This window comes from Melanotaenia boesemani, chromosome 7 (assembly GCF_017639745.1).
Source record: "Melanotaenia boesemani isolate fMelBoe1 chromosome 7, fMelBoe1.pri, whole genome shotgun sequence".
In the NCBI taxonomy this organism is placed as follows: Eukaryota; Metazoa; Chordata; class Actinopteri; order Atheriniformes; family Melanotaeniidae; genus Melanotaenia; species Melanotaenia boesemani.
The window spans coordinates 4,750,028-4,772,538 of record NC_055688.1 but is presented as its reverse complement, the minus strand read 5'-3'; the positions used below and the strand labels follow the sequence as shown (position 1 = coordinate 4,772,538).

Sequence of the window (22,511 nt, the reverse complement as noted above, 5' to 3'; positions counted from 1 at the left end):
GTGTTTCATCCTGACAGGAAGCACACGATGGAAAAAGTCTGGAAAACTGGTTCAGCTGCATCAGGCGAGGAATCTTGTCACAGTGGAGTTTCACCAGGCTCTGACATCACCTGAAAAATATTATTTCTCATTTTCACAATCAAATTTAAAAAAAAAAAAAAATGATATCCGCATTTCTCCAGCAGCACCAGGCTGTCTCCGTTAATACTGCTGTTTCTGAGGCGTCGTCTGTTAAATGATGTATCAATCTCACAGAAGAAAAGCTAAATATGTAGTTTTTGTTCCATTTGATATATTTCACTACCAGAAATCAGACGTACTAATACAGTCATCACCAAAGGACAATTTAATAAGCAGTAAAGATCTTTATATGGGAACAAAAGATTGCTAATATCTGCAGTAAATGAGTGATAAGAATAGATAAGTGAAAATATGTTTCTGAAACACCGAGAAAGAACGGTGACTTTCGCCTTCCAGTCTTTTTTTAATTTCAATAACAAAGTTTACAACACATGACGCAATATAAACAAGTGTTTACAATTTTAGAAAAAAAAAAACCAAACTTCCGCCTTCCATTCTTTTTATTTTAATTTCAATAACAAAGTTTACAATATGAGGCAATATAAACAAGCGTTTACAATTTTAGAAAAAAAGAAAAAAAACTTCCGCCTTCCGGTCTTTGGAATGTCTCGTGTCGCCACTCCCATTGGAGCGTTCTGGCTCCAGCCAATCAGGCGTCGGGCTCTCATTACGCAAGCTGCTGCGACATTTCCTGTAAACAGGGTTCAAACTGCGGCGGGTCAACCAACGGAGTGTTTCTGACAAAGAGAAGGTACAATACCTGAGAAAGTTTCTCTAAATGCTATCCCGTACTTTCTGCTTCATAGCCGCTATAAAACATTTTAACAACATGATTGTTTTGAGTGTTTTTTTTTCCGACTAAACCGTGTTTGTTGAAACGTTAGCATGCTAACTGAAACACGACACATTGACCGTCAGTGGTTGAACCGTTGTTGTTATCCGTTAGTTTAGTTTCAGTTGAGTTTAAATGATCCTGCTCGGAAAGTCATTTTTAAGGTGTTTAACTAGCTCACACGTGTTAAGTAGAGGAGTGGACGAGATCCTACATGGAGCTAATGTAAATATGTGCAACCAGGGGAACGCACTGAAATATTTTGACCACATTAAAGAAGTGTCCCGCAGAAATAAACTAAATATTCCACATTTCTTTCGAAGTCTGGAAATATAGACTGATCAGAAAGTTCGGGAATTTGTGATTGTGTTGGGGGACTTCTAACATGCCCCAAATGATCGCAATAGGAACGCTTATTTCTGATAAATGAAAGGAAAAGTCTTCCTGAAATGTCTTGAGAGAATCCAGAGCAGGCCCATGATTCCAGCCTCCGAACAGATCGCTGATTCTATAAATCTGTGAATGTGAAGGGAGATTAGTGTCACAATTCAATGAAAAAGTACATTAAATAATCAGTTTAGTGTGTTAACTGATTAAAACTGTAAATGAACATAAATCTGTTGAACCCCACTGAGATAATTAGGGAGAAAAGAGCAACAATTTCATAAAAAATTAAGTCCTGGAAAAAATCAAGTCAGTTGAATCAAGCTGGAAATAATGACATAAATAATTAAAGTCATTATTTCATGGTTTGCTGTATGCCATGCCTCTCAGTCTAACAGAAGACTTTCTGAACAGTTTCTGACCAACATCTTGACCTCAGTGTGATTACAAACTTTGAAACTGAGCTGTATTTCTCCACTACCATGGCAAAACACATGCCAGATGAAACTGCAGCTTACTTTTGAGTTTTGGAGTGTTTTCTTTTTTTTTTCCTGACATTGCAGAGATGTTAGGTGTGTCCGTCTTCTGCGTCAAGCGACGTCTAGCAAAGCTCCCTGAAATTGAACCAAATTACGTACGTAACCGGCGCAGGCAGCTAAAACAGTATGGTTTGAGGTATTTACAGCTAAATACATAAATGAATAAAACAGTAAAAGATTAGTAAATTTCTATTTAATGGAAAGGTAAAACTGTCTTCAAGACTATTTATTGGCTCTGCACTGATTGATTATTTAAATTAAATTATGATGCACTGCAGCTAAAAAAAATCATAGAATAATAAATTTAATTATATATTTATAAATTTATACAGTGACTTGAAGGGCCTTTGATTTAATTATGAATTTAACAAATATTTTGTCTTTATTTACAAATATAACAAATTAATCATACATTTAAGTGATTGATCAATATTTTAATTTATTTAATGTAGTTATTGCCCTTTATAATAAATTAATGATGCATTTAACTCATTATTTAATGATGTGTTGAATTGTGGCACTTCTCTCCCTCCTCCCAGTAGGTTTTTAGTGATGAGCTCATTGTTGCTGGTTTGGATCTGTAAATGTTTTTTATTTAGTGTAGTCTGACTTTATGAATTTTATAAATTACATTCCATTTGATACTGGCTGTTTAAAGCAGGAAGTTAACACCTTACCTCTGCGGTCAGATGGCGGCGGCAGACGAGGAGATCCAGCTCTTGAGGAGCCAGTTGAGGGAGAGGGAGGAGCAGGTCCATCAGGCAGCTCAGGCTGGTCTGGATCTTCTCAACCAGCAGATGGAGCTTCAAACCAAGATGGATGAACAGAGGATAGAGATGACCAACGCACTGGAGGTGGGCCAAATCACAAGAAACACAGTCTTACTTTCCTCCAGTTGTGCAGCCATGCAGACAGTTTTATTATCGTGGTTACAGAAGAAGAAACTCGCAATGCTTCCAGAATAAAGTGTGAATCAGACTTCAGACTAAGTGGGACTTTCTTCCAAAGTTTTCCACTTCATTCTGTGTAAAACTTCTGTGCCGTAGGCTCTTGAGCAAGACAAGTACACACTGCATAAGGAAGTGGAGTTAAAGACTCGGATGCTGGAGTCGCTGCAGTCAGAGTACGACTGCTGGAAGAATCAGCAGAAGCAGCAACTTGAAGAACAACAGGAACATCTGGAGAGGAGCCACAGCATGGCCATCAATGAGCTCCACAACAAGGTAGAAACCAGCTTTTCTGAGCATCAGTCTAAACAGAAAGATGCCACAGAGCTAAATACTCTCATTTCTCCAAAGCAGGTCTATTTGTTTATCAGATTTTATGTACAAGACAAGTGAAAGTGCTTTAAAGAAAATATTACAAACATGACAACATGGTGCAAAAGAAACACAAAGAATAGGAGAATTACAGAGAGAAAGAAAATTAAAACAAAACAGTACAGAAATGTACTGTTATGAAATATTTAGGGTTAAAGACACGTGTCCCAGATGTGTGAATAAGAGGGTCAACGAACTGCTGGATGCAACTTTTCACTTGCCACCTTTTGTTCCCCCAGTAGAAGTTGCAATAACTTATAGACCAGACCAGAAATGGATGCCAAGAAGAGATCATTTACCGTTTCACCAGCTGAAAAATAAACCAGAGGAATCTCCTAAACTAAATCCTAGCAGAAGCTGCTTGTTCACTGTGTTGCTGGAATGATGTCTGAGCTTTGCATGCATGTGGCATCCAGACAATCCACATGACAGCTGATGGTGCTTCTGGTCTGCTAGTTATAAATAATTCTACATATAGTAATCTCCTAGAATGTCCTGCTTTGGTCATGTATGACACATTTTTAACATCACAGTTGTAATCTGAGATCTCTGGTTCCACTCTAGTGTTTAAAGAGGTGAAATCAGAGATCTAACCAGGACCTCTTCATGATGTTGACGATTTCCTCCTGCTTCAGATGCTGAGGCTGCAATCGGCCCTGGAGGAGTCCCAGCTGAATGAAAAACAGCTGAAACACAAACTGGAGGTGCAGACAGAGATGCTAAACAACAAGATGGAGGAGCTCCAATCTCTGAATGAACACAAACACAACTCCATGACGTCTGAGATGATGGAGGTGCAGATGAAGATAATGGAGCTGGAGAATGACAAGGTGAGGAGCTGCATGTAAATGATGTCTGTGATCTTGGTGAATGTTAGCGCTGTGTCAGTGAATTCTAGCGCTGTATTAGTAAATGTTAGTGCTGTGTTAGTGAATGTTAGCGATGTGTTAGTGAATATTAGTGCTGTGTTAGTAAATGTTAGCGCTGTATTAGTAAATGTTAGTCCTGTGTTAGTGAATGTAAGTGTTTGCGCTGTGTTGGTGAATATTGGCGCTGTGTTAGTGAATGTTAGCACACTGTTAGTAAATGTGAGTACTGTGTTAGTGAATGTTAGCACTGTGTTTTTAAATGTTAGTGCGGTGTTAGTCAATGTTAGCGCAGTGTTATTGAATTTTAGCACTGTGTTAATGAATGTTAGCACTGTGTTTTTAAATGTTAGCGCGGTGTTAGTAAATGTTAGTGCGGTGTTAGTGAATGTTAGCACTGTGTTAGTGAATTTTAGCACTGTGTTAGTAATTGTTAGCACTGTGTTAATGAATGACAGCACTGTGTTATTAAATGTGAGTACTGTGTTAGTGAATGTTAGCACTGTGTTAATGAATGTTAGCGCGGTGTTAGTGAATGTTAGCGCGGTGTTAGTGAATGTTAGCACTGTGTTAGTGAATTTTAGCACTGTGTTAGTAATTGTTAGCACTGTGTTAATGAATGACAGCACTGTGTTATTAAATGTGAGTACTGTGTTAGTGAATGTTAGCACTGTGTTAATGAATGTTAGCGCGGTGTTAGTGAATGTTAGCACTGTGTTAGTGAATTTTAGCACTGTGTTAGTAATTGTTAGCACTGTGTTAATGAATGACAGCACTGTGTTATTAAATGTGAGTACTGTGTTAGTGAATGTTAGCACTGTGTTAATGAATGTTAGCGCGGTGTTAGTGAATGTTAGCGCGGTGTTAGTAAATCTTAGCACTGTGTTAGTGAATGTAAGTGTTTGCGCTGTATTGGTGAATTTTGGCGCTGTGTTAGTGAATGTTAGCACTGTGTTAGTGAATTTTAGCACTGTGTTAGTAAATGTTAGTGCGGTGTTAGTGAATGTTAGCACTGTGTTAGTGAATTTTAGCACTGTGTTAGTAATTGTTAGCACTGTGTTTTTAAATGTTAGCGCGGTGTTAGTAAATGTTAGTGCGGTGTTAGTGAATGTTAGCACTGTGTTAGTGAATTTTAGCACTGTGTTAGTAATTGTTAGCACTGTGTTAATGAATGATAGCGCTGTGTTATTAAATGTGAGTACTGTGTTAGTGAATGTTAGCACTGTGTTAGTGAATTTTAGCACTGTGTTAGTAATTGTTAGCACTGTGTTAATGCATGTTAGCACTGTGTTAATGAATGTTAGCGCGGTGTTAGTGAATGTTAGCGCGGTGTTAGAAAATCTTAGCACTGTGTTAGTGAATGTATGTGTTTGCGCTGTGTTGGTGAATTTTGGCGCTGTGTTAGTGAATGTTAGCACTGTGTTAGTGAATTTTAGCACTGTGTTAGTAATTGTTAGCACTGTGTTAATGAATGTTAGCGCGGTGTTAGTAAATGTTAGCGCTGTGTTAATGAATGTTAGCACTGTGTTATTAAATGTAAGCGCGGTGTTAGTAAATGTTAGCACTGTGTTATTAAATGTAAGCGCGGTGTTAGTAAATGTTAGCGCTGTGTTAGTAAATGTTAGCGCTGTGTTAGTAAATGTTAGCACTGTGTTATTAGATGTTAGCGCGGTGTTAGTAAATGTTAGCGCGGTGTTAGTAAATGTTAGCGCGGTGTTAGTAAATGTTAGCGCAGTGTTAGCGGGCTGATGTGTTCTGTGTGCAGGCGGATTTGGAGCGGATGCTACAGGAGTCTGTGTACAAAGAGCAGCAGCTGGAGCTGAGCAGCAACAGTCTACAGCATCAGATCCAGCGGATCACCGAGGAGAAGGAGGAAAGGGAGAAGGAAGCTGTCTCCTGGTTCAACGCTTTAGAGGTAACTGTGGTTACCGCTGCTTCACATTTATTTCAGACAGAAATAACTCAGGACTGTAACATACTGTATGTTTGATTTAAGTACTTCAGTTTATTTCAGAACTTTTACCTAATATCACATTAATTTAGTTAATTTAGTCAAATTATATTTAATAGATTCACTTGTTTTTCTTTCTGCTAATATTAATTAATAACCGTTTTTGTGCTTTATGCCTTTGTCTTTCGTGTTGACAGAAATCTCGTGAAGTGAACCGAGACCTTCAGATCCAGTTGGATCAGGTTCTGCAGCAGGCCCAGGACCCAAACAGCAAGGGAAACTCTCTGTTTGCTGAGGTGACAAAAAAACCCCAAAAAACACCTCAGCTGATGAGGATATTCACATTTTTATTTATTTTTTTAAAAAAAAAGCAATTCTAGGGATGAGCAATACCAACATCGCCAATACCTCAAAATAAATATTCTTTAAAACAAATAAATTAATCAGAATTTAAAGGTAATTAAAAACAATAAAAATTTATACATTTTTTAAGATCGGAAGAACACTGGGCCTCATTCACCAGCTATTCTTACAGACGCCACGAAGACGAAGAAAAACACCATCTTGTTAGAGAGAGAAGCCGCAGCGTATGTCGTATATATACTGAATGAGGCTTGTAGCGTTAACCCCATGTTGTACATTTGCTGCATACAGCCTCTTATTATTATTATTGTTTCTTCAAATCTAAATAAAAATTGGTTGTCAAACATTTTACCTGGTAAAATAAATATTTTAAAAATTATTAATATATTTATTTACTACTATTTATGCGTCTATATTTTTATTATTAACTTTTCATTTATCTTTATTTATTTAATCCATGCATTTATTTTATAGCACTTAGTCCAGTTCAGAGTTGCAGGGAAACTGGAGCAGGCTGGTCGGACCTTCCTGCTGTGAGGCCGCGGTGCTAACCGCCACACCACCGTGCAGTCATATCTTCATTAATTTGCTGTTATTAATTTATTTAATATCTTAAAGTATTTTGTTTAACTTTTTTCTCATAGTTTTTACTGTATTTGTTTTGTTTTTATTAGTGCTGGGTACGTTAACGCGTTAATCGTGCGTTAAATTTTTTTATTTTATTTATTTATTTTTTTTGCTGGCCGCTGGCTTTGATGACAGAAACATGGCATCCATGTCTCCCTTCCCTGCTGCAGCGGTGCGTCTGACGTGATCGGGAGAGAGCGGGTTTATTAACGTGAAGAGACGTTTTCTGTCTGGAACTTAAGAAAGAAGAACCGACGTTTCTCTTTGTCCAAACCCATGCAGATGGCAGAACATTGTGATTTTTGGACGGGAAACAGCTCCCAAAAGACAGTGACAAACTTTTTATTTATTTATTTAATAAATGTGGCTTTAATTTATGCAAGACAGCAGAGGTAAGACATGCTTTCTGACTTTTACAAACATGCAGCATTAATCGGGTCTTCTTCTGCCTCTGGTTCGGTGAATCTTGGTCGTAGCGAGATGAAACTTCCAGCTGTGGAATCTGTGAGATGTGAGCTTTTAGTAGAGGAGTCGTTTGTTCGTGTTCATGCTGTTGGGTGGACACGGGGAGACATGATCTGTGTTTACATATTTTATAGATTTTGTGTACCTGGTCTTTTAATTATTGTTGTCTTAACTGTGTTTGGTGGTGATAGAGATGGTTTTACTGAGCTGGTAGCTGAGATTCTGGACTTTCTGTGGAAGCCACACGCGTTTATAGTTACATTTACAGACCTGACGCTACACCCGGTAGCGGAGGTGTTAAGCTAAACAGTCAAGCTAAGAATGAAAGGTTAGAGAATTTATAGGCCAGAAATGTGGATAATGAAGCAGTGAAGGTGCATGGATGGAGGTTATTGTGCATATTGTGAATATTTCTCTCTCCTCACCATCTAGAAGCTGTGAGATTCTCATCCTGCTTTCTGTCTGTTCACCTGATGCTGATATTCATCACATATTGTTCCTTCTGTGTTTAGAAGGAAGCAGCTTCACAGCTTTAAATTCATCCTGCTGACTTTTTACCTTTTAGTTAGTAAATCCTGAACATTTCATCCTTCTTTCTCATAAATATTTTGTTTTATAAATATATATGAAGAAATATTTTAACTGTTGGTGTTTAAAGAGAAAATTGCTGCTAAACCTGTTTATGTGTTTAGTGCAGGGGTCTGCAGCCTTTCAAAGAGCCAAAAAGCCATTTTTCCCTCAGACAGCTAAATAAAACTACTTTAGAGACGCAGATGTTACAAATTAATATATATTTTTAATGAAGAGCCACCATAGGATGTTTGTTATTTTTGAAGAACCACATTTTTAATTTCATTTTTAGGTTTTAAAATAAAGAAAAACATAAAACCTTTATAAAAAGAGGACAGACAGACTTTCTTCTAAGGGATGTAGATATTTGTGGAAAATAATGTAAAGTAAAAGAAAAACAGTCCCTGGTTTCCAACCTAATGACAAGAAAGATAGATTTAAAAAAATATTTTAGCCACATATTTAGAGGCATTGTGGAAGGTCCAGAGAGACACTTGCAGCTCCAGAGTCGCAGGTTGGAGACCCCTGATGTCGTGTTAGTAAACCAAAACTTACTGCATTTTCTTTATAAAGCCGTAGGCCTTCTTTTAAAGGAATGCGAATGCGATTAATCGCGATTAATAGCAACATGTCATGTGGTTAATCGTGATTCAAAATTTTAATCGTTGCCCAGCACTAGTTTTTATATAATTCTAAATTAATTTAAGAGGCTAAATTAGTAAAATGATTAAAACGCATCATCATCATCATCATCATCATCATCACCTCCTCTACTCGCAACACCTGATAGGCTGCTGTGATCATGTGATGGAGAATACAGGAAGAATACAGCATGGCTGGTTTACACATGTAGTTTTATCCCCTGACGATGTCAGAAATAAAAGCAGTAATGTTTAGAAGTCATGTTTTGTATTAGCACATTGTAATTTGTATAAGCATCCAGTAAGTATTTAATCCCATATTTTGATTGGTTTGTCCATCCCTAGATTTATATTTATGCCCCCAAATCTCCAATCTGTGGAGGATGTGTTTCTTTTCTGTGATCACTGAACCCAGACGAGATGTTTACGTGTTGTGTTGCAGCTGGAGGATAAGAGGGCTGAGATGGAGAGACGGCTCATCAGCATGAAGGTCCAGTATGAGTCGCTGCAGAAGATCCACGCCTTCAGCAAGCAGCAGCTGCAGCGTATGAAGGTATCCATGTCACCACGGACGGAGGGAAGCTGCACGCTGCTGCTTCATGTGGATGACTGTGTGGGTGTGTCCTGCAGGTCCAGATAGCTACTCTGATGCAGCTGCAAGGATCCAGGGTTGATGTTGCTCAGCTGGAGAGGCTGCAGTCTATGCTGTATGAGAAGAACGGGGAGATCCAGAATCTGATGGCTAAACTGCAGAGACTGGAGAAGGTGGAGGTGAGTAGACACCAACCTGCTGCTGAACTGAAGGAGGAAAAACAGAAAAATTCATCAGATCTTCAGAAACATTCATGGAGACTTGATGTCCAGAGATGTTTCTGCTCTTCAGCAGCTTCAGGTTTTATTAGACGCCAAAAAGCATCTCAATGACTTAAATACGATATGTAAGTTAGTACGAATAAGACTTAAAGCTCAGCTCTGTAGCAGTTTTTTTTACCTTTTATATTTTCATTAATGGTTTGAAGCAGAGGTCGGTCCTTTTTTCCATGAAGTAGTGTCAACAGCCCTGTTGCCTTGGTTACCACCCCTACCCACATGCACACACATCTTCACTTCACAGAGCAACAGTAACAATGTTAGGAGATACAACATTTAGAATAAAGAGTAGGAAAGAGAGTGTAACGGAGGGCTCACCATCTATCTTTAAATAGATGTTAGGTTGCATTAGCCCTTTAATTAAATCCTTGATTCTCTGCTGCAGGTCCAGAGGTTTCATTTATAAATGTGCTAAAGTTGTGATCTATGAGAAGGTGAGGGGAAATATGCACCTGCGTTTAAACGCTGAGCCAGGCGTACGGACATGTTGGTGCAGGCGGTGGACCAGACTGCATCCTGCTCCTCTCTCTGTTCATTTCGCTTCACACCAGAGATCAGTTCTAGATCCACGTTATCACTCAGACCAGTGACGTTATCTGTACTGCAGCTGGTAGTGAGCCAGAACTGTTCCAGAAACATCTTTCAGTATAAAATATGTTAACCATGTCAGATCTCAGACCATGGAGCAGAGGAAATTCACTCTGATACTGTTCACACTCGTGCGCTCAGTCGGCCTCCTGAAGGTGGTGGTCGTTGGATCCCTTCGATGGCGGAATTTTGTATCACCCAATGAAAGTCTGCAGGAAAGTCAGGAAATATGGAGTTCTGGCACCGAGGCCTTTCCCCGCCCCAGTATGACGGCCCCCTATCCGACAGGAAGCTTGACATGAGGCAAGGATCTGTGAGGATGTGATGCAGCGTTTGACACGAGAACAAACTGTCCCTGTGTTCCACATCACAGCTCTGATCTGTGGAAGCTCATCAGTGACGACATGGAGTAAAGCTTCGCTCAGAACCCGACCACCTCTACCGGACACACTAGCGCAGCTTCACCGGGCTCATCTGTAGTCTCTGCCAAGTCAGTGTCTCCCTCCTTCTCTCACACGATGCCACACAAACTGGCCTCCCCGGTGTTGCAGCCATGTCTTGGTGCAGCAGGTAGATGTCGATGTGCTCTTGCCCTCTCACACACTCGGACGCTGTGAGGCAGGTCTTTTTTTTGCCTCCACCGACCACTTCTTTTCATTCCTGCTTGCTTTCACATGTGACCCCGCTGCTGTGAACACCAAACAAAATGTGTTTTCACCCACCAGCCCTTCAGTTTCTTTTCTTGGTTGTTTTCTGGTTTGTTGCCATGATTCGCTCTTTGAATCGTTTGTTTCTGTGTAGATGCTGCTGAAGTCTCAGCCGGCCAACCCACTGCAGGAAGCTGGAAGTGAAGTTCAGGATGAAACGTACTACACTGACCTGCTGAAAATGCAGCTCAGCAACACCACGTAAGTCCTGCTGGACCAGGTTAGTCTGTTCTGTTAATGACGGGACATTATGATGTATGTGGTGTGTGTGCTCAGTAAGGATGTAGAGCGCCTCGGAGACGAGCTTTCGCTGCAGAGGATGAAGTCGCTGTCAGAGAGTCAGCGAGCTCTGGAGCTGGAGAGGAAACTGTTCTCATCTGATCGGCTGCTGAAACAGGTCAGAGGTTCAGTTCCACTTAAAAACAACAGGAGTGAGTGTTTGCTTGTAAACGTCCGTCTGTCTTGCAGACTCAGAGCAACATGATCAAGCTGCAGCTGCGTGTGGAGGAACTTCAGGACAAATATGAACCAAAAGGTAAGAAAAGAAACGGACTCTGGCTGTCTGCAGCCTCCTCTCTGTAACTTGGTCGTTCCTCTGACTTCCTGTCTGCAGAGATGATGATGAATCGTCTTCAGAAGAGAAGGAGAGAGAAACTTCCTGTAGACGCTGTGCTGCCGTCTGAGGAGAACACGCTCCAGGCTGAGAGGGTTGTAGGCGTGAGCAGCGCTGCAGGCTCTGAGGACAACACCTGTCTGAAAGAGGAGAACGCCACCTCAGGTGTGACCGCTGGATCAGGATCTGCTGCTCCAGGTTCAGATCAGAAGCAGCCTGCCAAGTGTGTGAAGATCAGTCCAGATGAGCCGGTGGTGATTCCCAACTCCAGGTGAGTGTGTGTGCTGTGGAGACACACTCATTCATCAGTCCCTCCAGGATTTCTAGACTTTCTGACGTTGCTGCAGGTTTAGTAAAAAGTTCTGATGTATAATTAGTCACTTAGGTGCCGACGCGAGTGGCGGCCTCTCCGTGCGTTTTTGCACTTTTGTCTCATTTTTTCCTGGTTTCGTGGAAACATATTATTCTATCCTATAATTACGGATTCTTCAATGTCGAGATGTGTTTACTCAAGCAACCTTTTGCACGCTCTGAGAGCAAAGTCCTGCATCAGTGTGGTCCCGTGTGCCTGGGCTGCAGGGCTGGCGCTCTGCTAAAAGCTACGCGGCTAGCAAAGAAGTGGAGATTCAAGCCCCCAGTACCTTCGATGATCATGGGAAACGTGAACTCTCTACCGAATAAGACTGACGAGCTGGATCCGCTGACAAAGAACCTAAAGACCTTCAGGGAGTGCAGTTTACTGCGCCTTACTGAGACGTGGCTAACAGGTAACATCCCAGATGCTAATGTGGAGCTACCAGACCTCAGAGCAGAAGGAGACACAAAAGCCTGTGGGAAGTGCTGATTACTCGCACTGTATGTGAACAAACGGTGGTGCAATCCTGGACATGTGAACATTAAGATCTCCACCTGCTGCAGGGATATTGAACTCCTGGCTGTAAGTCTACGTCTATGACTTGCCCAGGGAGTTCAGCCATGACGTTGTTGTAGTGTTTTTTTTTTTACCATGATCGAGCACCCCCAGCTGGGTGGGCGGTGCAGAGGGACATAATCACCGCTATTAACAGGTAGACGAGGAGATGCGGGAAATAAAGACCATCTGGACAGAAATTAGGACAAGAATTAAAAGCATTGTGTAAGAATAAATAAATAAAATGAAATCCTCCTCTTGTGTGTTTCATTAGCGTAGCATCACTTCTAGACCTCCAGCCTCCAGTCTGGTCCCGCTCTGCTGGAATGAAGGACCAAAGCTACTTTCCACACTGACTGCTACATGCTGGCAGCAGACTGGCACCTTATTTATCTGGAAGGATTTTATAACATGAAGTTTTGTTTCACAATGACAGAACATGTTTTAGTGTTTGAGCTTCTTATTAATATCATCTCCCTTTTTCCTGATAATCCTGTCCCCCCCCCCCCCCCCCCCCCCCCCCCCCCCCAAGCGTGGCTCTTAGGAGAATTAATATTAAAAGTGTGTCTTTATTAATTTCTGCAAACAGCTTTAATATCTAACGTGTGGTGTGAAAGGTAATAGTGGATTGTGCACAAATGTCTCACATTTCACATAATTTCCTTGATTTTATTCTGGACCGTTGGTGTCGCCGTTTCCACTTTTTGTAGATTCTGTGGGTACGCCATGGTCAGAGTTGCGTAGAGTTAGGAACATTTTCCCGTCAGTTTGGTTTTCATAAATTCCAAAAGTTGACTATATTTGGTGTTTTTGTTCCTATGCAAGCTTAATAAATGAGGCCCCTGGTCGTGACTGGATCTGGATGTGGTTCTGGAAGAACTGATCTCAGAGTCGGTGGAGTTCTTCCAGACGTCTCAGTTTAATCTAAAACTTTGTGTTCTCCTTTGACTGACCACAGAGAGGAAGAGGAGGAGAACCAGCAGCAGAACAGACGAAAGGAGAGGAGGAAGAAGCAAAGACCAGTAGAAGTGATCCACGTCACCTCTAACACCAGCACGGAGAACCAGTGTTCCCAGCAGTAGAACGCTGCATCTCTGTCTGGTGCTGTGATTTTATCTTGTGTTAATCTGAATAAAACGTTGAATTTTGAAATTTGAATAAGTTTTTGTTCAACGGCCACATTATTACAACCCTTTACAGCCCGACCCCTGAAACAATAGTAAGAAACCAGGGATATACATGTCATATCTTTGTAGATATACTGTATTTGTTTTAAATTTTTATATAGTCTATTTAATAAATGGTTATATAGACTGTGATGTGTCTTTGAGATGAATTAAAGGGAAAAATCTCGTTTTCAGATAGAAATTAGATGAATAAAGTATTTAACAACAGTAGAGTACCTGATGCCTAAAAGTAGAAACTATGAAACTGAAATTTAAGTAAATAAAAGTCAAGCATGGCATGATGCCCGCGGCTTCCGTAGTTTCGGTCAGCTCTACGTGAGGACCTTCATCTGGAATAATCCCACCAGCAGGGGGCGCCAATCAGCAGCTTCAGTCTCATGCGTCAGCAAAGCAGGATGACGTGGACCAATGAGAGGCCGGTAGGAAGCGGCGGCACCTGTGGGACGTTTGCGTGGAGAGAGGAGACAAAAACACGGACGGAACACCTGAAACAGTTGAGTTCATCCCGACCTGGTCTCTGGGTTCTGGTGGTCCAGAACCGGTCAGCCTCCTCCCAGTATACAGTCTGGTTTTACGAGTTGTCTGGAGAAGGAAGCTGGAGGTGGATTTGGACTTCCTGTTCGGTTCTGACCCAGATGTCCGGTTCTGAGCGGTTCCCGTCACCATGAGCTTCCTATCCGGACATGCTGGAGGATCCTCGGCCATCTGGTTCCTCCTGGTTCTCCTGCTGCGCTGCTGCCTCACGGAGAAGGTGAGACACACCTGAAGAACAGGTAACATGTCGGGGTAACAGATGATCTGGATTATTATCACACGGGCTCCAGTGGAGGTCTGCGGCCAGACCCCTCAAATGATCAGCATTAGTCTGTGTTAACGCAGTGAGACGCCATCCACCATCACACCTGCCTCATGTTTCAGCCCAGCAGCAGGATTTAATCCGTTAGTTTGGAGGGAAAAACTCTTCCTCTGCCGGACTTTGCCATGGAAACACGGAAGGAAAGCAAAGTGAAACGTGCGCGTGTTACCACTGGTGTTGCTTTGTTTTCCTTCCTGATCTAAATATTGTTCACACGTGATCCCACGTGTGGATCATTTTTATTCCTAATCGTGGCATTTAAAGCTGTGACCAGCTGTGGAACCGTTGTAACATCCCAGGATTCAGCTCTCTGAAGATGAAGACGTGTTTGGTGTAAGGAGGATCTGGGTTTCAGGGGTGATGAACAGGTGAGAAACACTCCTGAAGCTGAGATTAAACTTTAACCTTCTTGAGAACGACGCCACATGCTGGAAAATAAACTGTCAGTGTGTTTCTGAGCTCCTGGAAGCTGCTTTCTGGTATCACACACACTCCTGCATGTAAACATGTCTTTACTCAGCATGTTTACGGCCGCTGCCCAAAACTCGGTTCAACCAGTTTTTTAAACCAGAGTTTAGATGATTTAATTTAACAGAGTTATCAATAACAAGCGTGAGAAGTCGGCTAACAGATGCTCTTATTAGCTCAGATTTATCAGGTAAAATAACTTTATTTTTCTTTTCATCTAGCTTTAAAGCAGCAGCTCCGTCCAGGATTTTCTCTCAAACAGGAGCCCGTTTAGATCCAGATTCACGGTTTGGTTTTACAGGAATCTGGACATCGTGTGGAGGACACATCGATGTAAACCCAGAACTGCTGCTGAGGAGGGCTGTTCAGGGGCCTCGTTTATAAAACTGTACGTAGCAACGCAAACTACAGGCGACGGAAATGCAGCACTTCAACTTTCAGATTTATCAAATATGCACACACACGTCCTACACCTGTTTCTGTTTATAAATCAAAATCAACTTTAATTTTTCGGGATGTGAGACAGAGATCCTGATGGACCACGCTGACAAACGTAAACATGTTTAATTGGTGGGCACGGTGTGGGCATTACTGGTGTCAGAAAGGTAGAATAGTGGCAGCAGGTGGCTGAGCCTGTCATCACAGTGTCAGAAGACACGGCAGAGGCATCGAACACGCAGCTGGATATCTCAGTCAGTAGATCATCCCCCTGCCATGCGGGAGACTGAAGTTCAATTCCCGGAGTGGTGAATCACTTTGGAGAAAAGCATCTGCTAAATGACAGTAATGACTCCTGTAATTTAGTCATTTGTTTTAATTCATAAAATAAATATGTACAGATGTATCTGTGATTGGTAGCAGTTTATGTAGTGTAAAATAATTTTTCTTTTTAGTTGCTGGGTTCTCCAGCTGGGAGGGCGGGGCTCCAGCTGGGTGGGTGGTGCAGAGGGACACCATCACCTTAACCAGGTGGACAAAGAGTTGCAGGAAATAAAGACCATCTGGACAGAAATAAGGACAACAATAAAAATTATTGTGTAAGAATAAATAAATAAAGGAAATCCTCCTCTTGTGTGTTTCATTAGCTTAGCATCACTTCTAGACCTCCAGCCTCCAGTCTGGTCCCGCTCTGCTGGAATGAAGGACCAAAGCTACTTTCCACACTGACTGCTACATGCTGGCAGCAGACTGGCTCCTTATTTATCTGGATGGGTTTTATAACATGAAGTTTTGTTTCACAATGACTGAACATGTTTTAGTGGTTGAGCTTCTTATTAATATCATCTCCCTTTTTCCTGAAAATCCTGTTTTTTTTTCTCCGAGCGCGCGCTCCTAGGAGAATGTGGAACATCTAACATGTGGCGTGAAAGGTAATAGTGGATTATGCAGAAACGTCTCACATTTCACAGCATTTATTCTGCATCGTAGGTGTTGCAGTTTCCCGTTTCCCATATTCTGGGCGTACGCCGGGTCAGAGTTGCCATGGATGTAGGAACATTTACCCCTCAAGTTTGGTTTTTAAAATCCCAAAAGTTGACTATATTTGGCGTATGCCAGTTTTTGTTCCTACGCGAGTTTGATAAATGAGGCCCCAGATCATAGGTCCAGTCTGACCAGTTAGACCAGAACCAGCCTCTGATGCCAGCACACTGATCTAACATACCAGAGCCTGGTGGTTGACCCGGTCACAGACTGCAGAGAGCTCTACCAGAACCAGGACAACAGTTTCCAGAACCAGAAGGTTTCCGCCTAGTTTTAACTGAAACTAAAATCTCCTTAAAATTCAGTAACTACAAAACCACGGAGCTCTGGCTGACAACGGCGGTCATGTGACCCGGCTCTGCTGTTCCTGACCGAGGATCAGAAATAAAACGGGAAATATATCATGAAACCAAAGCAAACAGGTCCAAAAGAACACCTTAATTCTTACAGAAACCTAAAGTTTCTATCATTAAATCCTGGATTGTGTTTGCAGTCTGACGGAGCTTTAACTGTGGTGGAGAACGGAGGAGGAGGAGAAGAGGCCACGGTGGATGATGATGATGATGATGATGATGATGGAGATTTAGAGGTGGTCCAACCCACTGAGCAGTGGCAGACTCTCAAACCAGGTACAGTTTTTTTTTTCAGATTTAATTTAATTTAATAAAAAAGTTTAAAATTAGAATAAACAGGAGTCATTTTTATCTTATGAATAAGAATATTTAATCACCATATAAAATAAAGTAAAGCGTCACATACACGCTGGATGTTCTCTTATCCGGGTAACGTCAAGGTTAACCCGGACTTTTCCGTTCTACGAAGCTGGTTCACCTCTTGGGATAAATCACCATGGTAACTCATGCTGAACAGCTGACCTGCTCTGGAGCAGGTTATGTTCTGGATCAGAGATCAGTGAGTATAGAAACACCACCTCCTGATCAGTGTTGTGCTAGTTACTGAAAAAAGTAACTAGTTACAGTTACTAGTTACTCCATTCAAAAAGTAACTTAGTTACCTTGATTATTTACACCTAAGAGTAATACATTACTGTTAGAAGTAACATTTCAGTTACTTTAGAAAAAAAACATTCTTAAAAGTTGTCCCATTAATATACTTATAACTTATTAACACTTTTGCATAAAATATAAAACAAACTCAAACACAAAATAATTTCTCAACACTAATTTTTTCTAATTTCTGCAGATCGTTAGAAAAATAAATTGAAATAAAACATAATATAACAGCAGCTCAAAATAACTATGCTTCATGTTGAGCCTCCATCTTCCTCCAACTCTTTATTATGTATATCTTTTTGAGATATTTCTGTAGTTATTCGCGGGCATTGTCTCTGTCTCTCTGTCAAGTGAAGCTGTTCATGTGTGCGCTGGGTGGGGCGTGCCCGCTTGGACAGCCGCGGTAACCAAGGAAACAGGCCTGAAGACTGTTGTGGTCACGTTTTCGTTCCTCATCCAGGGGTTTTTGCTTTATGGGCAGCTGTGAGAGAATCGGGAGGGTTTCATAGAGGACGCAGAGGAAGCCTCAACCCGCGAGGGACGATATGTACAAGTGACTTCACAGAGAAACGAGCCCAGCTAGCAAAAAGATATCTCGATATAAACGATATTCCCTCCGTGTATATTGCGTCTGATAAAGTCTCGATATATTTGAAAATCTCGATATATTGCCCAGCCCTAGTAGGGTAACAGTAACTGAGTTACTTTATTTATAGAGTGACAAATTAAGAGCATTAGTTACTAACTAAAGTAACAAGTTACTAGTAACTAGCAACGTGTTACCACCAAGACTGCTCCTGACCAATCAGATGTCTTGGAAAATGTCCCATCCTGTCTTAGAACATCATGTCCACCTTGGTGGTGGATGGTGAGAGGAGGCTTAGGCGAGAGTTTTTATGGATGGATGCATCTTTTTTTTTTTTTTTTTAACCCTGTACTGGTGATGGTGCAGGAACCCAGGTATGTTAATCCTGCTTCGTAGTACAGACTTCAGCTTTTATTTTGAAACTACTGACACAACCTGAATAAAAAGAAAAAAAAAGAATGTAGTTTAATTTGTCTTGCTGATGTGTGCACGTGTGTAAACGTGTGTGCACGTGTGCAGGTCAGGCAGTACCGGCCGGTTCCCATGTGAGGCTGAATCTGCAGACGGGTCAGAGGGAGGTGAGGCTGGGAGAGGAGCAGCTGAAGTACTGGACCCAGGAGCACAGGTATGCTCCTCTTCTTTACCTCTCCTTCTACACCTAGAGAACCTGTGGTGGAGGGTAGATGTGGGATCAGTGGTGAAGGGAGGAGGTGTGCTCAGTGGTGGGATCAGGGGTGGAGGTGGGATTGTGGGTGGAGGTGGGATCAGGGCCAGATAGGGGTGTCAGCAGTAACTGTCTGTCTTTCAGAGAGGAGGAGACCAAAACCTCCTTCAGTCCTGATGAGCTGAAACGAGCCATGAAGAAGATCAAGGAGGACCTGAACCCTGGTGCACATCAGGTAGCGGACCAGTACAGATATCAGGAACCAGTTCTGACAAACTGGAGGACAGAACGTTGCAGCAGAGAGAATAAAGTTTTTCACTGGTGACTCAGACCTTCTCAGGAGCAGCTGCTGTCTGTCTGCAGGACTCTGTGGGGTCCAGATATCGTCCCCTAGACGAGTTAAAGAGGGACATGGCCCAACTTGACCTCCTGATGGAGACGGATGTTCAGGTACGTCAGTCTCTGCTTTAAGTGTGATAACTCTGGAATATAAACAATAACTGGGATGTAAACGATTACTCTACAAACAATAACTCGGGGATAGAAACTATTACTGGAATAAAAACGAAAACTGGGATATAAACGATTACTGGAATATAAACAATAACTGTAGACTATAAATGATAACTGGAATATAAATGATTACTCTGGGATTTAAGCGATAAACTCTTGGATAGAAGGCAAGGCAAGGCAGTTTATTTGTATAGAACATTTCATGTACAGGACAATTCAAAGTGCTTTACATAAAACAAAGACATTACAGATATTTAGAAATAGTAAAAGGCATCAACACATAATCACAATAAAATAATAAATTGCATTAAAATGATTAAAAGCAAGATAAGTTAAAAAAGTTACCGTGCAGATTTCATGTATAGGCACATGAGAAAAGAAATGTTTTTAACCTGGATTTAAAAATGTCTACATTTGGTGAAAGTTTAATCTCCACTGGCAGTTTGTTCCACTTGTTTGCAGCATAACAGCTAAATGCTGCTTCTCCATGTTTAGTCTGGACTCTGGTCTGGACTAGTTGACCAGCGTCTTTGGACCTAAGAGCTCTGCTAGGTTTATATTCTCTGAACATATCACAGATGTATTCTGGGCCTAAACCGTTCTGGGATTTGTAAACAAGCAGAAGGGTTTTAAAATCTGTTCTGTGACTGACTGGAAGCCAGTGTAAAGATTTCAGAACTGGTGAGATGTGTTCAGATCTCTTAGGCTGATGTGGCTGCTGAAAGTCAGGTCTGAGTCTATCAACACTCCTAGGTTACGAACATGGTTGGTGATTTTAAGAGCCCGAGTCTCCAGGTGTTTGCCAATGCTGACCCTCTTCTCTTTGCTACCAAACAGAATAATCTCTAGAAACGATAACTCTGGAATAGAACTTTGAAATATAAACAATAACTGTAGACTATAAACGATAACTGGAATATAAACGATAACTCTGGGATTGAAATGATAACTCTGGGCCGGTTGTTCAGAAAAATTAATCCGGATAAAAGCTATCCGGATTTCGAAATCCATTTTTTCAGGACGGCGGATCACGTAATCCGGCTTACTTTTATCCCGGTTGTTCAAAGCAAATTAGGATTGGATCACTCTGATCCAAAATCCCGTTTTCAGGATCACTTAATCTGGATTTCCAGCATGTAAATCAGTGTTCGCTGCCGGCCATGTGAAGAACAGCAGGTAGAAGAGACGGTTTTCATGCTTTGCGAGCGGAACCACCGGGAGCATGTAATGTAATACGTTAATGACGCCCCGTGTGGAGGTACCAGACCAACCTCTGTCATTCTGTCAGAATGATGGACGGACGGGACGTGTAGTGAGAGATGCAATCGTTAGAAATTTATTTTTTTGACAGGTTCTTTACTGATTATGCAGTGATGAATAACAGGACAACTGAATATTTTATTTGTGTTTGTTATTGGATTAGTTTGGGGGTTTGTTTCATGGGGACATGATAATGTCATGTTTTTATTTTTACTTTTTTTTTTTTTACCGTTTTTTATTTTACTACCCTGAAAGACTTAATAGGAGTCTGTCCCTATGTTAACTACTTTATCACTGTAACGGTTAAGTCAGGTGTAAAATACAAATATAAGCATATTTAACGAATAAAGAGTTCTATTATTTGATCAGCTGTTAGGTTGAACCACAGTTTCTTTCTAAAATCCGCGTTGTAATCCTATTTTTTTTTTTTTTTTTTTTTTTTTTTGGATCAAAGTTATCTACTCAAAGGTTTTGAACAACCCAAACTGAGGGTTTTATCCGGATAACAACCAGGATTGGATTACGTGATCCAAGTGGATTTCGGAATCCGGATTTACGTTTTGAACAACGCATTTTCAAAATTTGATCCGATAAATGAAATCCGCTAGGATTACGTTTGAACAACCGGCCCCTGGGATTGAAACGATAATTCTAGGATAGAAACGCTAACTTGGATATGAACGATAACTGGAATATAAACGATAACTCTGGACTATAAAGGATAACTCTGGAATATAAAGGATAATTTTAAGTAAAACAATGACGAATTTTAGAAATACAGAGTCTGAAAAAGAGACGAGATGTGGCAACAGCTTGGACGAATAAAACAATTCTGGACAGAATGAAAGTTTTCACCACAGCAAATAGTTCAACAGGTGCTCCAAGGATCATGTGACTGGCTGAATATGAGAATTTCTTAATGAAATGATGGAAACTGAGATGTTTTACCTTCTGATCAGAATATGAGCTGATAGTAAATCTGATGGCAGCAACACGTCCACGTTCCAACGAACAAGTTGGAAAAGGAGCAACAAAAGGGTTGGAAAAGTAAAAACTGGTGGAGCATTTGACAGCTGATCAGGTTAGCTGGTAGATGACCATTTCTGTTTTTAATGCAGTGCTGCCTGATAACCAGCATCCAGTTTGACCTTCTGTCTTGTCCCATGTACACAGAGATTCCTTCTGAATCTTCTGATGACATTCTACATTGTAGATGGTGGATCTTTAGAGTCTGAGGGACATTTATCTGAAATTGTTCCATGGTTTTAGAGCCAGTTTGTCTGAGATTGGTGAACTTCTGTCCATCTTTCCATCTGAGAGACTCTGCCTCTCTAAATGCTCCTTTTATACCAGTCATGTTACTGACCTGTTACCAGTTAACCTGATTAGTTTTTAAATGCTCCTCCAGGTGTTTCTGATTTGTACCAGTTACTTTTCCAGCCTTTTTTTGCTCCTGTTCCAGCTTTTTGTAGACGTTAATCAGATGTTCTGTTGGGTTAAAATCAATGCATTTTGTTTTCATTTGAAATCTTTGTTTTTTTTCTGGTTAAAATCCATATGAACCAGGTTCTAACTGGGGTGTTTTTCCTCGCTTCATTTCTTCTTTTTCACCCATTCATTAAACCAAACTTGTTTTCAACATATTTCCATGTGGAATCTGATCTAGTCCAGGACCAGAACTGAGACTCTGTTGAGCCTGTATGTTACGTTAGTTTGTTATTCCAGATCATGAAGCGCTTGTTGGAGCAATTGAACAGCAGCGACACATCTCCTGAGCAGAGGCTGAACATCCTGCTGGAGCTGGAGTACCTGGTCCACCAGGTAACTCTGATGATGATGGCATCTTCAGGTTTACAGGTGGGACATAGTCTCACATGGTTTCTGTTGTCAGGTGGACAATGCTCAGACACTGTGCTCCATGGGGGGTCTGCAGCTCATACTGGAGGGTCTGAACAGCTCTGACAGCAGGTTACAGGAGAGCTCTGCCTTCGTTCTGGGATCTGCTCTGTCCAGGTACAAACCCTAGCATTCCAGTGTCTGATTGGGTGCCGGTCCACCCACCAACTCATGTCTCTGCTCCTCCTGCAGCAACCCGGCGGTCCAGGTCCGAGCAGTGGAGAAAGGTGCTCTGCAGACCCTTCTCACCTCTTTGGCCA

At 41.4% G+C, this 22,511-nt stretch overlaps 3 protein-coding genes across 5 annotated transcripts in view; all 3 read left to right on the top strand.

Moving 5' to 3' along the window:
- The window catches only part of trappc11 (trafficking protein particle complex subunit 11), a 29,732-nt gene extending 20,413 nt beyond the window's left edge, over positions 1-9,319 (top strand). The window contains exon 31 of the transcript XR_006010943.1: positions 9,307-9,319. The gene's annotated coding sequence lies outside the window, so the exon portion shown is untranslated. The remainder of the gene's footprint in view (positions 1-9,306) is intronic.
- Positions 720-13,640, top strand: spdl1 (spindle apparatus coiled-coil protein 1). Its single transcript, XM_041989528.1, has 13 exons — positions 720-832; positions 2,526-2,690; positions 2,883-3,059; positions 3,791-3,985; positions 5,787-5,936; positions 6,170-6,268; positions 9,081-9,191; positions 9,269-9,409; positions 10,898-11,004; positions 11,080-11,200; positions 11,272-11,338; positions 11,417-11,687; positions 13,285-13,640. Exons 2-13 carry the CDS (start codon positions 2,526-2,528, stop codon positions 13,406-13,408), a joined length of 1,728 nt encoding a protein of 575 aa, XP_041845462.1. The 5' UTR covers positions 720-832; the 3' UTR covers positions 13,409-13,640.
- Positions 13,641-13,934: 294 nt separating this feature from the next.
- The window catches only part of sil1 (SIL1 nucleotide exchange factor), a 14,158-nt gene continuing 5,581 nt past the window's right edge, over positions 13,935-22,511 (top strand). For 2 of the 3 annotated variants that reach the window (XR_006010944.1, XM_041989529.1), the window contains exons 1-8: positions 13,936-14,264; positions 16,813-16,948; positions 18,438-18,543; positions 18,727-18,817; positions 18,946-19,032; positions 22,081-22,176; positions 22,247-22,368; positions 22,444-22,511. The exon at positions 22,444-22,511 is cut by the window's right edge and continues 29 nt beyond it. Coding sequence is in view for 2 of the 3 variants with exons in the window: in XM_041989529.1 (XP_041845463.1) it covers positions 14,178-14,264; positions 16,813-16,948; positions 18,438-18,543; positions 18,727-18,817; positions 18,946-19,032; positions 22,081-22,176; positions 22,247-22,368; positions 22,444-22,511 (793 nt within the window). In the remaining variant the exon portion in view is untranslated. Of the gene's footprint in view, positions 14,265-16,812; positions 16,949-18,437; positions 18,544-18,726; positions 18,818-18,945; positions 19,033-22,080; positions 22,177-22,246; positions 22,369-22,443 lie in introns of all 3 variants that reach the window. The other variant, XM_041989530.1, reaches the window with a different exon arrangement.

Coding starts and splice junctions, on each gene's coding strand:
- spdl1 (XM_041989528.1), top strand. CDS start 2,526: ATGGCGGCGGCAGACGAGGAGATCCAGCTCTTGAGGAGCCAGTTGAGG. Junction 9,192..9,268: donor AGCAGCTGCAGCGTATGAAG/GTATCCATGTCA, acceptor TGTGTCCTGCAG/GTCCAGATAGCTACTCTGAT. Junction 9,410..10,897: donor AGAGACTGGAGAAGGTGGAG/GTGAGTAGACAC, acceptor GTTTCTGTGTAG/ATGCTGCTGAAGTCTCAGCC.